The following is a 12653-nucleotide window of genomic DNA, read 5'->3' on the forward strand; positions in this document are numbered from 1 at the left end:
CGCCGGTAGGCAAGAGGCCACGGGCCGGACAGTTCTTTTCCTTCGCCCACTTGGCCAGGCCCAGTCTCCTCCAGGCACTCCCCATCGCATGGGCCTCCTGCACGAGCTGCACCTGGCCTTCTGGACCTTCCAAGGGGGCTCCCTGGGCACCTGCGCTGTTCCTGGTGGCAGCGCCGATGTGGCCTGGCACCTTGCCTGCGCTGGTCAAGCAGAAGGCAGGAGAGAGAGGGAAGGCAGCCGGGGATGGCCCTGGGGCGCAGGGCACTGCTTGTCCTCAGAGACCCTCCTAGGCTCTCCTGGTTGGGTCCCTCCACCATCCCCACCACCCACCCCAGCCCGGTTCAGGACTGACCTCATGCACCCTTCGCACCAGGGGAACAAAGGAGCCTCAGCCGTTGGCATAGGTTTGACACTTGCTTTATAGAAAGCCAACAAGCAGAAATAACCAGTGCCCAGAGCCAACCACACCAGGGGGTGACCCAGTGGGCAGCAGAGGGGGACACAGCGGGGACAGAGCAAGAGTGCCTGCTGGTCGCTGGCAGTCACAGCTGGACACTGGGGCACCAGCCTGGGCCTGGGCCAGGGCAGCCCTTCACGGAAGGGCAGGAGGCCCTGTGTGCTTCTGCAGCCATGCAGGGCCAGGAAGGGGGACGCTCTTCACAGAGACTTGCCCCCGAGGTCCAGGGCTCAGGTGCACCCAGGGCTGAGCAGCAGAGCTGTGTCCGAGGGTCACAGGATGGGCTCTGAGCCGTTCCAGTTCACAGAAGCCCCCTTCCACCTAAGAGGCAAGAGGAAGAGAGTCAGAGCTGCGGGCCCAGGCAGGGACTCATTCTCGCCCTTGCTTTCCAGAAATATCAGAGGCTTTCAGAATTTCTGGTCCTGCCCTCTCATCCCTCCACACTCACACACAACCACACACACTTAGGAAGAACACACGAGACTCAGCTACGGAGAAGGCCGAGAGGGCTAGCGAGCCCTTCATTCCGGCAGCACCGCCTCAGAGCCTGGTGCGCCAGTGATCCCTGCACATCTGGATGAGGTGCTGGACGGCGGCCCTTGAGAGGTGCCTGTGCAGACCCAGATATGGGCATAACCTGGGTGTCCAAAGTGCAGGAGGAGGCCCAGTGGCTGGAACCCAGAAAGATGGGGAGAGAAGAGCCAGAGGAGGCCAGGGAGCCGGCAGGGCCCTGCGAAGATGCTAGACTTTTCTCTAAGAGCCACAGAGGCTAGTAATGGGCGACGAGCACCATGGAAACACAGGAGCATTTTGTTTTTTGATTTTGTTTTTGTTTTTGTGTTTTGAGGGTCTGATGATGGAACCCAGGGGCATTTGACCTCCAAGCTATACCCCCAGTCCTATTTTTTGGTCTTTACTTTGAAACAGGGTCTCACTAAGTAGCTGAGGCTGTCCACGGACCACAATCCTCCAGTCTCAGCCTCCCAATGCTGGGATTACAAGCGTGCACCACCACATGCAGCTCCAGAGGTTTTTTTTAAAGTGCTTTACGAAGCCTAAGAAGCACTGTTAGAATTAAACTGCAGTCCAGGGTGAGATACAATTTAATAGTAGCTTAGTTCCAACATAAAAGTAGATGTGACAGTAAAATAAAAGTTCCCAACACTTGATTTTAATGCATGCCACTGAATTTCTGAAACTCAGAGGAATCATGCAGACAGCAGATGAAGAACTGTGCCGATGTGACAGTAGGTGTAATCTACACATGCTTCTACCCTGAGACTGTTCAAACCAGGACACAACTTGCACATCTCCAGAGCCGTGCTCGGTGCAGAGCTGGAGGCTGATTCACAACTGCTTTCCAGAGCCTGGGGCTTGGCAGGGAGCTGGCATCTTGCTTTCAAAACCTGAAGTTTTTCTTCAGGACTGACATCAAAAGCCTAATGGACACAGAGAAAGAAAAGAAAAGAAGAGAAGAGAAGAGAAGAGAAGAGAAGAGAAGAGAAGAGAGGAAAGGAGAAGAGAAGAGAAGAGAAGAAGAGAAGAGAAGAGAAGAGAGAGACAATCTGTCTAGAAAAATCTATTATCCCTAACACTAAAACTGCAATAAGGGGTCAACAGGTTCACCCAAAGCAGCGCTGTTACTTTTCCCAATAGCATGTTCAGGAGCACAAGCTTACAGTGTAGTTATCCTCACCTGCGATTCAATGGACCATGATGGAGGAGGAAGAAGAGGAGGAGGAAGAGGAGGAAGAGGAGCAGGAGGAGTGAGGAGGAGGAGGAAGAGAAGGAGGAAGAGGAAGAGGAGGAGGAGCAGGAGGAGGGAGGAGGAGGAGGAGGAAGAGGAGGAGGAAGAGGAGGAGGGAGGAGGAGGAAGAGGAGGAGGAGGAAGAGGAGGGGAGGAGGAGGAGGAGGAGGAAGAGGAGGAGGGAGGAGGAGGAAGAGGAGGAGGAGGGAGGAGGAAGACGAGGAGGAGGAAGACGAGGAGGAGGAGGAGGAAGAGGAGGAGGAGGAAGACGAGGAGGAGGAGGAGGAAGAGGAGGAGGAGGAAGAGGAGGAAGACGAGGAGGAGGAGGAAGACGAGGAGGAGGAGGAAGATGAGGAGGAGGAGTAATAGGAGGAGGAGTAATAGGAGGAGGAGGAGGAAGACGAGGAGGAGGAGGAGTAATAGGAGGAGGAGGAGGAAGAGGAGGAGGAGGAAGAGGAGGAGGAGGAGGGAGGAGATGCAGGGCGCACACCTCCAATCCCAAATTAGAAGCTGAGACAGGAGGATCTCAGGTTTGTGGCCAGCTTACAGGAGCTTACGGTAACGAGCGAGACACTGTTTAAAAGATGAAAAGGTCAGGCCGGGGTGTAGCTCAGAGTCCATGCCACTGGGTTCAACCCCCAGTAACCCCCCCCCCAAGCATCTTTACGTAGCATGTACACACATTCGTCTAGTCATTATTCCATAAACTGTATAACAATTATATGCATAGCACTGGCATTGTATTAGGTATTGTAAGTTGTCTAGAGATGATTTAAAGCATATAGGAGGATATGTGTAGGTTATGCAAATAATACTACACCGCCTTTTAGAATGGACCGGAGCATATTGGGCTTGGGTATCCTCAGGGGGTCCTGGAACTAAGCCTCCACCCGCACCGAGGAATAACTGTAATGGTTCCCATTTTTAGTCTCCACCGAGTTCCTTTTCCTCTCAGGTGTCTGCACTTTGTTCTCTTCAAATCAGTGTGTCATTTGCCACCTCTGTGTCTCTGGTTTTTAGAGGGAAAAGAGGCAGCAGGATTCATGCTCAGCCTCCCACCCTCCTCTCCTGCTGGTTACAGACAACTTCTTAGAGCTGTAAAGACTGTGTTTCCCCCCGTTGTGTATTTCATATTTCAGTTCATTTCCCTTCAAAGGAACAAAAGTTTCCTTGTCATTTGGAGAAAAAAGTCTCAGTGGCACGTCTGTGCCTCTCGCTCCCATAGAAAGGTTTGGTGTGAAAGATATTTGCATCCAGAGCTCATTTGGGAACAATTAATATCGCATTCTTCTGGCTCCACCCAGGGCACTGTGAAGACACATCTTCTGTAACCACGGGGGAATGTGAGAATCTAACATTTATCATTGTCTAGACACAAAACATAGCCCTGCCCCGAGCTCTGCACCCCGATCTACATCTCAGGAAACTTGCTTTGTTCCTGTGTGAATTTTGAGTTGTATCTTCTTGTTAGAACACTCTGCATAAACCAGATGCAGTGGTGCACACCTGTAATCCTAGTACTTGGGAGGCTGAGACAAGAGACTTGCAGGTTCACGGCCAGCCTCGGCAATTTAGCAAGACCCCTTGCAGCAGTGAGATGCTGTTTCAAAGTAAAAAAATAAAATAAGGCAGAAGGTGTGGCTCGGAGGTAGAATGCCCTTGGATTCAATCCCCAGTACCAAAAAGTAAAATAAGATAAAAATAAAGCAACATCTCTGGATGCTTTAGACCCTTCCCCTAACTCCTATGTGAGGTGGATCCAGAGAACGTATCTGAGAAGTTTGCCCACCCACCAGGGCTCCCTAGAGGAGCTGGAGCTTGCCTGTCGCCGTGGGGAGGGTAATGGCTGGGAGGGATGGAAAGCGCCCACTCCCTGTACTGGGGTTCTGAGGATGTTCCAGGGTCGGGGAGGGAATGGCCACCACTCTGACCCCCACAGCTAAGCAGGTACCTGGGCAAGAACTCAGGGAGACACCATGAGGATCCCAGGTCCCGAGGGACTGGGCTAGCCGACAGCAACGGAGCTGGGTTAGCGGCACTCGAGCGCTCTACAGCAAGGCCGTGCTGGGCTTAAGAAGTTCCACTGTGCTAAAGAGATTTTCAACTCTTTTTCTGTTCATCATCTCTGCGGTTTTAAAATATATCATTAGACAGCTTTTACTGCTCTATTAAGATCTGTAGATAAGTATGGGTGCTAGGAATATTCCTGAATCCACATCCCCAGAAGGGAGGCAGAAAGGAAAGCAGTATTCCCGGCCTGCGCCCCGAGGATCCCCAAGGCCCTCGCCCTGTCCCTTTCCACCCCTCCCCACGGCGACAGGCAAGCCCCAGCTCCTCGAGGGAGCCCTGGTGGGTGGGCAAACTTCTCAGACCATTGGAGAAATGACCTTGGACTTCAGTGCAGGGGTGAGCTATACTCATCTACCCTGGACAACCTCATCACACCACAGTCACCGAGCCTTCCTGTCGGGCTGTCAGACTTGAACTTAGTTCTTGATGGAAATAACTAGGCTTCCCATCCCAGCCAACAGGTGCAACGGCAGAAGACGCAGCAGACAGGCAGTTTGCAACGACGGCAGAAAATCAGAGAGATGCTTTAAGAGGGATGTTGTTCTGAATGTCTATGAGCCAATCACACGGGAGGAGAACTCTTCATAGGTCCCCCACAATCAGAGACGGGACAGTGGGGGAAAGGGAGGAACGGGCCAGAGAAGCTGGCTCATCAGAGCTAACTTGGGAGGCAGCCGGCAGCGTGACGGCGTAGACAGGGTTCTCAATCTAAGTGCCTTTGGCGTTGGGGGGCTGGGTAATTCTTTGTTGAGGGAGCTGTCCCATGCATTATCCCTGGCACATGGCCTGGTCCCCAGAGCCCAGGTTGATTTGACATCACCAAGGGGCCATGTCATGGCTACAAATATGGTCCTTGCTCAGGGCCAGTCCCCTAGACAGAGGGGCAGTTTCCTGCCTCCACAGATTCTCAGCATTGATGACTCTGGTGTGTTGTACAGGGGAACAGATGCCTGGCAGAGTCCACAGAAGAGGGCAGGGCTGGTGTCAAAGCTCCAGCTGATACAACTCATCCAGGGACTCTTCTGGCTCCTTGAGTTTCCAGGCAAATGGACCCTTGTGCGTTTTCGCTTCTGTGTTCCAGCCATGTGGACTGGATGCTCTTCCTACTGTACATCTGGGCTCACGCTGTGTCCTCAACCATGAGCGGCCATCCTCCTCCCCACCCGCCCTCTTCCAGGATCACATCTCTGGCTGCCAGGTCAGCTGGGGATCCTCTGCATCCAGGCCAGGCACACGGTGGAGCTGGTCTCCCCATCCTGGGGCCACTGTGGCACAAGGATGCCCCTCCAGCCTGCTGTTCCTCCTGGACTCCGCTCTGGAGCCCACTACCCGCCCAGGCACCCAGCAGCAAGGCTGGGCCTTCCTGCGCACGTCACTGTCCTCGCCTTTGTTCCTCAAGGTTTCAAAGCCCTGTTGGCTCTGCTGAGCCTGGTCCCCAGCCCTCTGCCCCCTCCCGGGCCTCTGCCCTACTTTCCACCTCCTGGTTTCTCTGCCTACCCCCCCACACACACACACATAGAGCCCCTTCAGTCTCGAAGGAAAGGGATGCTTCTGGGGCTCTTCTCTCAGCCTCATGACAGCTCAAGAAAAGGATCCTGGGGAAACTGAGGCCAGGGGCCTGGGCAGGCAGGTAAGAGGCACTGTGAAGCAGGAGCCTGGACCAGGGGTTAGCATTAAGGATGGAAGAGGGGGTTCCTAGGCATAGGTGCTGCCAAGGCAGATGGCTGCTCTGCCCAGGCCCTCAAAGGCACTATCGGCTGGAATCACATCTGCAATTTCTTGTCTGAGCCTCCAAACAGAAACATGTGGCCGCCCGAGGCCCCGTTAGAGCTTCCTTCTTCTCTCTGGACTGCGGACAGCTGCTTCATTCTCCACTCGTGGCAGCCAGCCTGGCCGCGTGAGCGAGGTCACCGTGTGCGTCTGGTTTGGACGTGACCCTCGGTGAGTCTGGTTTTGCTGACACGGTTGGAGATCGGCAAAGGGAGAGGCAGGGGCAGTGACAGACCCCACATTCCTGACACCACAAAGGTAATAAGAGACTGTCTGAGACGTGCGTCACAGCGACAGCACGGGCACCCAGGGATGGATCCAATTAGGACATCCTCTGGAGGCACACCGGGCAGTCTGCGTTTGTGCAATGTCTTGTGGCAACAGAGCCCTGTGGTGAGGAGGTGACCGCTCAGTGACCTTCCACTGGGTGGACAGTGAGGCCCAAGCTGCTCCTGGCTCGAGGTGCGGCTGGGGCCCAGGAGACGCCAGCTTCCTGTGTGTAAAACAAGGGGCTGTACTGATGTACTGAGTAGACTTGTCTGAGCTGCCAGATGGCCAGCCGGCTGTGGTGTCCTGAGGGGTCAGGCTCTTGAAGGCAGCAGAGCTGGGTTTAATGGCAGGCAGGGCATCTTCCCTCACTTAGGACAGGGCTCATTCTTGACCTGACTTCCATTTCACGAGGAACCCTCTGAGAGCAGGAAGCATTATGTATACACTGAGGACTGAGCCCAGGGGCATTTTACAAGCTACACCCCCAGAACTTTTTGGTTTTTTTTTTGAAACAGGGTCTCAATAAGTTGCTAAGGGCCTCGCAAAGTTGCTGCGGCTGGCCTCGAACTTGCAACCCTCCTGCCTCAGCCTCCTAGCTGCTGGATTACAGGGGTGCACCACCGTACCCTGCTAGGGACCAATTCTTCTCCAGCTGTTTCTTCTCAGGAGTCCAGCCCAGAGGCTCTGTGAGCGTCGATGTGATGGGAAGGAAACCCCAGCTGCCCACCAGGTGGCCCATCCAGCTTCTCAGCCCATCTAGCCAGACAGCTGTGGGTGCTCAGCTGCCTCTCACCGGGGCCCCTTCCTGAGAAGGCGGCCTGCTCATAGGCAGCAGGATTCCTTGAGACCCCCGAGAGACAAGACCCATTCCGGGTCCTCACAAGGACCTTGAGGACCACTTCTTCAAGTTTCTCCTTTGAGCTGTTTGAAGATCTGGGATGTGAACGAAATGCCAAGCCTTTGAAATCCAACCCCTTGGAGTAGGATTCCAGGAGCCGAGCCTGCTGTTTCCCATTACGAGCTGTTATCTGATGGGTAGAGGGGAGTCCAGGGACCCACTCTCTGCTCACCCGCCCCGCTCTTCCGGGAATAACTGGGTGAAGTCTCACTGTGCTAACTGGCCAGGGTGAAGAAGAAGATCAGGCAAGAAGTCCGGTGTGTCACGCAAACCAGACGCTGGAGGTCAACACATCCCTTGACGCCAACAAGGCAGACATGGAGGGGAGCAGAGGGAGGGAGGGGCACAGCCCTCAGCATCCCGACAGCAGCCTACTCAGGGTGTGGTCCTAGCCTGGCAGCCCTTTGCAATGCAGAATCTCAGGCCCCACCCTGGACCTCTTGACTCCCAGCCCCGGCTGGGCCCAGAGATGAGTGTTTTAATACGTTCTCTGGAGGATTATGATGCCCCAAAGTTTGAGGACCCTGCTCTGGAGTGAGGCTTCCCAGCAAGTGGGCCATAAATGGACAGCCTCCCCCCAGCCAGCCGTAGGGAAGCGAGTAGGTCTGGGACCACTAGTCTCCCGGCCCCGGGTCCCTAACCCTGTACGCTGCACAAATAGGGCCGTTTCCCCTTCCTCAACTGCTGGAGGAAGTGCCAGGCTCCGCCTTTTTCCAGCCCAGACAGAGGTGAGGGCCGGCGGGGCCCAAGCCTGGCCCCCTTGCCCCAGGTGCAAGCAGCCTTTCTGGTTTTCCTGGTCACCAGTCACCTGCCATGATGGAGCAGGGCGGGGATGAGGATGTTGGAAGAAAGTACTGGGAGACAGAGGCAGCCAAAGCAGAGTCCCAGGCCACCTCCATGAGCCTGGCCTGAGTGCCACTCCATGCCAGTCTTGATCAAGGATCTGCCAGAACCCCAAATACTGAGCAGAGGTATCATTCTCAAACAATCGCCAATTAGGACTGAGCCCATGAAGTGCCGTTGGGCCCATGTCATGGAGCCCATGCCAGGGGGTGCGTGGGGAGCCATGCCAGGGGGCCCAGGCCAGGGGGCGCGTGGGGAGCCATGCAGCAGGATGGTCTTTTACTGGGAGTGGCAGCCTCTTGGAAGGGTGTGGAGACGCAGAGTGGAACTGAGGTCCCGGCCAGGGTCCCGGGGATAGTGGTGGCAGAGGCTGTGCCCAGGGTGCATGCTGAGCAGGAAGAACACTCGGTGCCTGTCCACGCCATCCCGCTCGGGGTGCCCAGGCCCAGGTCACCTCTCCTCCCACTGCCGTCTCTCATCGCCCTCAATGAGTGGCCCTTTGTACATGAAAGGACAGTGACCTGCATGTGCCCTTAATCCTCTGATGACAGCGGCTGGCTCATGATCCGGCGAGAATGTCGTGTCCCCCAGCGGGGAGCGCAGGCAGACAGATGGACGGATGGACAGGCAAAGGCGGATGTGCCGCACCCTCCCACTTCCCCCGCGCAGGGTCCACAGAGAGCTCGCTCTTCCCACAGGTGGGCAGCGACCCTGGGCTGCAGGTGCACTGCCTGGATCTCGGGCAGTCAGAACCTGAGGGTGGGCAGGGTCCTCATCCTCACCCTGACCCCACCCTTCCCGCCCCAGGCCACACCTAGTCACCAGGGGCTGAGACAACACAGCCATGGAGCCTTAGCAGCCTCACATGCTCTTCCCAAGATCCATGTGAGGAGCTGCCGCTGTCCCCATTTTGCAAGTCCAAGGGTTCACGGCTGGCTCTGACCCAGGCGGCCTGGATCCAGAGCCCACACTCAGAACTGGACAACCTCCATGTTTCCTGCAAAGAAGCGACTCGGGACTCTCCCTCCCCTGAGGCTGCCCCGCTGCACACCACCCCAGGCTTTGAGAGGGACTTGTGCAGGGAGCTGAGGGTCTTACAACCCCCGCCTCCCAGAGCTCTAACCCAGCCCCGGGGCCTGACACAGAACTCATGAGGGAAGGAAACCCCAGTGATCAACGCCCTGCAATTCCCCTCCCCCAGCCAGGGCCTCAGGCCTCCCCTTAAATACAGAGTGGCGAGATAGAGGAGTCAAGCACGCCCCAATACACACACACCCCGGCCCTGAGCCACAGACACCTCTGCTCGGTGTTCAGAGTGGCCAAGGCTGCCCTCTGCCTCCTTCCACAGAGAGGCTGCTGCCGCTCAGGGGCCACCTCCCATGATGTAAACAGCTGTCCCTCCTCCTTTGGGCCCGACAGCTCTCCGTGCACTGGCTGCTGCTTTTTGAGGGAGGCGCCAGTAGCCACCCTGCCATGGGGACATCCTCAGAAGTCACACAGCTGCTGCATGGGACATGAGGGGAGGCATCTCTCCAATCTGCAGGGTCCCCCTCGCCGCATCTCTCTGGGCTGGGGCCACTCAGAATCTGTCCCCCTGCCCACAGGCCCACCACCCCCAAACACCACACCTCACTCAGGCCACGGCTCACGGCCAGGGCAGGTGGCCTGACTCACTTGGTTCTGATGCAGAGCTCCAGGGGAGGGATGAGGTCATTGCTGCTGTTCTCAGGAATGATGTGGGTGGTATCTGGGGAAGAGGGAGAAAGAGGGGTACATGTGTCACCGCAGGCCCTGCAGCCGGCGGGTAACTCTAACTCCTGGCACCTGCCCCCTGGCCTCCGTCTCAGCGGGGCCCACCTTCATCCTGGCCACGGACGCTCACCTCCAGCCTCCACCCCACTCTTCAGCCCTGCTTCAACTACCAAGATATTTTTTTTCTAAAAACGTGTCTGCTCTCATCACTCCCGGACTCCAAAGCCTCCCACGGCTCCTTACTGCCTGAAGAACAGATCCAAAGAGGTCCGTGAAGTATGGAGTCTCCGCTTTGCCGTCCCACCACACCACCAGCAAGTGCTCAAGGCCCATCCCGGAGCCCTCCCTCAGGAGGCCCTGCTGGCCTCTGCTGACCACCCAGCCCTGACGCCTGAGACTACACTGTGCTCTGTAAGCCCCGAGGCATCCGGCCGGGACAGGTGGGGGCATCTCACCGACAGTCAGCCGGATCTGCTCCTGCTGGTTGGCCAGGCCGTCATAGTAGTACAGGTCGAAGAGCCGCTCGGCCTTCCAGTCGGACAGGAGCTCGCGCTGCAGGCTGAAGAGAACGCTAAAGTGGCTCTCACTGCACACCACCCAGACGGGGAACCGCGGGGTCTTCAGGAAGCAGCCCACCTGGAGGAGGGAGAGGCCTCATGCACTTGACTGTGCCCGGAAAAGGAGGCGGCATCTCTGTCCAACCCAGGGCAGGGCTGGCCTCGAGAACGTACCCAGCTGCTCAGACCACCCACCCGCCTGCTTCCCAGAGCTGCCTTGACCACCATCACGGTCCGCAGGGCTTCACCCACCACACACACCTGAACCCAGGGCTCGATCCATCTCCTCCCCTCCCTCCACGCCCATCCCATGGTCCCTCACCCATCCTCCCCCTAGCTCTGCTCTTGTCCCAAATCTGGTCCACAGCGATGACCCCCTAACCGAATATTGCCACTGACCAAGCCCCATGCCTTGGCATTCTCTACCCACTGTCTATGGCTCTCCTCTCAAACCAGCCAATCAGGGGGCAGGGATCATTTCCTCCTGGCTGCAGGGGTGGCGGCCACCTGTCTCTTGCCTGCCAGACAGCACCCCCAGTGGCAAGAGCCCAGGAATACGTGTTCACGGGATGAATAAAGGACTTCATGCGTGAAATAGCCTTGACGTCGAGCCATAGGTGGAAGACAGGTAGGGCTGCAAGCCACAAAAGCCAAAAGGGAAGGCTCTGGAGGAGCAGGGCGTGGTCTGCCCGAGAAATTCAGGGCACAGTAGGGCGCTCAGTTAAACGAGCAAGGAAGATGAAGACGGGCGGTGCTGGAAGAAGCAGCGAGGATTTCCTGACAAGGATCCTCTGAGAGGTTTTGGAAGGCGGGACAGACACCAGGCCGTGAGCCTGCAGTGGAGACAGGGCTGACCCAGGCCCCTTCAGGGCTGGCCGTTTGTGCCCTTCAGACTCTGTGCTGTCCCCCTCTCCAGTCTCGCCCCACCCCGGCCCCCGCGAGTGCCCCAAGCAGCGCCTCTCCCCATCGGGGCCTGGCTTATCCTGCTATGTATGCCCCGCGGACCAGGAGGCCCAGCCTAATCCCCGCCAGACGCGGGGAGATGTGTGCATGCTCAGGTATTTACAGCCACCGCCTGTGGATTAAGGAAAGAATGGGAATTATTTTTCCAGTAGAGCGAAGGGCATACTTTCTCCAGGGTCGTCACAGAAGAGCAGCCGGGCAGCTCCTACTTCGGAGGCGACTCTGGGCTAGAGGTTCCTGGGATGGAGGGTCTGTGTTCAGAATGTCCCCAGTGGGAGAGCTTCCCCTTCAAGCAGCCTCAGCCAGGCTGCAGGAGGACCATCTTCACCAGGCACTCATCACTTTCTTGTCCCAGTGGGCTTTGCCCCATTGCTCCCGGCCCCTATGACTTCAGGGCTTGGAAATGAGAGGTATGGGGGAATTTGATGTCTGAAAGGACGTGCCCACACCCCGCTGCAGCCTTGGCCCTGTCCTGTGCTCCAAAGAGGTTTTTCGAGGAGGGGGGTACCGCCCTTAACACAGAGCACTCACTCACGGCAGGAAAGGATCCCTGAGCCAAGCAGGAAGCAGGCCTTTGCATAATCATGCCCCCTGAATTTTCCAACCAAAGGACTTGAGGGCAGCTGGCCATATATAAATAATCGTCAAAAGATTAAGGGCAAAAAGCTGCCCAGAGAGTTTATAAACGTGTGTTCTCATTTAAGAGCCCCTTCCCAAGCAGGAGACATTTTCCAGAGATGAAGTTTGCTTGCTTTGGATTCTTAGGTAACCAAAGGTGTGGGGTGAGGGGCCATGTTCCCCCAAGACAGCCCAGGCTTCTTCCTGGTGGGGCCACGCACATCATCTTGGGCTGCTCTCAGTCTTCTTCACAGGCTGTGAATGACCTCTGGCCAGGTGGACTGCCTGGTTAGAAGCCTTCCTCCACGCAGAGCGTGGTGATGCACACCTGTAATCCCAGTACTTGGGAGGCTGAGTCAGGAGGATCGCAGGTTTGAGGACAGCCTCAGCAGGCTGTGAGACTCTCAGTAACCTTGTTTCAAAACAAAAAAATAAAAGGGCTCAGAGGTAGAATGTCCTTGGATTCAATCAGGAGGAGGAAGAGGAGAAGGAAAAGGAGGAGGAGGAAGAGGAGGAAAGGAGAAAGAGGAGGAGGAGGAAGAGGAAGAGGAGGAGGAAAAGGAGGAGGAGGAAGAGGAAGAAGAGGAGGAGGAAAAGGAGGAGGAGGAAGAGGAAGAAGAGGAGGACGAAAAGGAGGAAAAGGAGGAAAAGGAGGAGGAAGAGGAGGAGGGAGAGGAAGAAGAGGAGGAGGAGGAAGAAAAGGAGGAA

The 12653-nt window shown here is 56.5% G+C and overlaps 1 protein-coding gene across 1 annotated transcript in view; it reads right to left on the reverse strand.

Annotated features, from left to right (window-relative positions):
- Window positions 1-729: 729 nt before the first annotated feature.
- Window positions 730-12653, reverse strand: part of MINDY4 (MINDY lysine 48 deubiquitinase 4) — a gene marked incomplete at both ends in the record, with an annotated part of 100857 nt that continues 88933 nt past the window's right edge. The window contains 3 exons of the mRNA XM_080701392.1: window positions 730-778; window positions 9730-9802; window positions 10263-10443. Of these exons, the coding sequence (XP_080557518.1) occupies window positions 730-778; window positions 9730-9802; window positions 10263-10443 (303 nt within the window). The remainder of the gene's footprint in view (window positions 779-9729; window positions 9803-10262; window positions 10444-12653) is intronic.

Source organism: Muscardinus avellanarius, assembly GCF_963383645.1.
Source record: "Muscardinus avellanarius genome assembly, chromosome: 9".
NCBI classification, from domain to species: Eukaryota; Metazoa; Chordata; class Mammalia; order Rodentia; family Gliridae; genus Muscardinus; species Muscardinus avellanarius.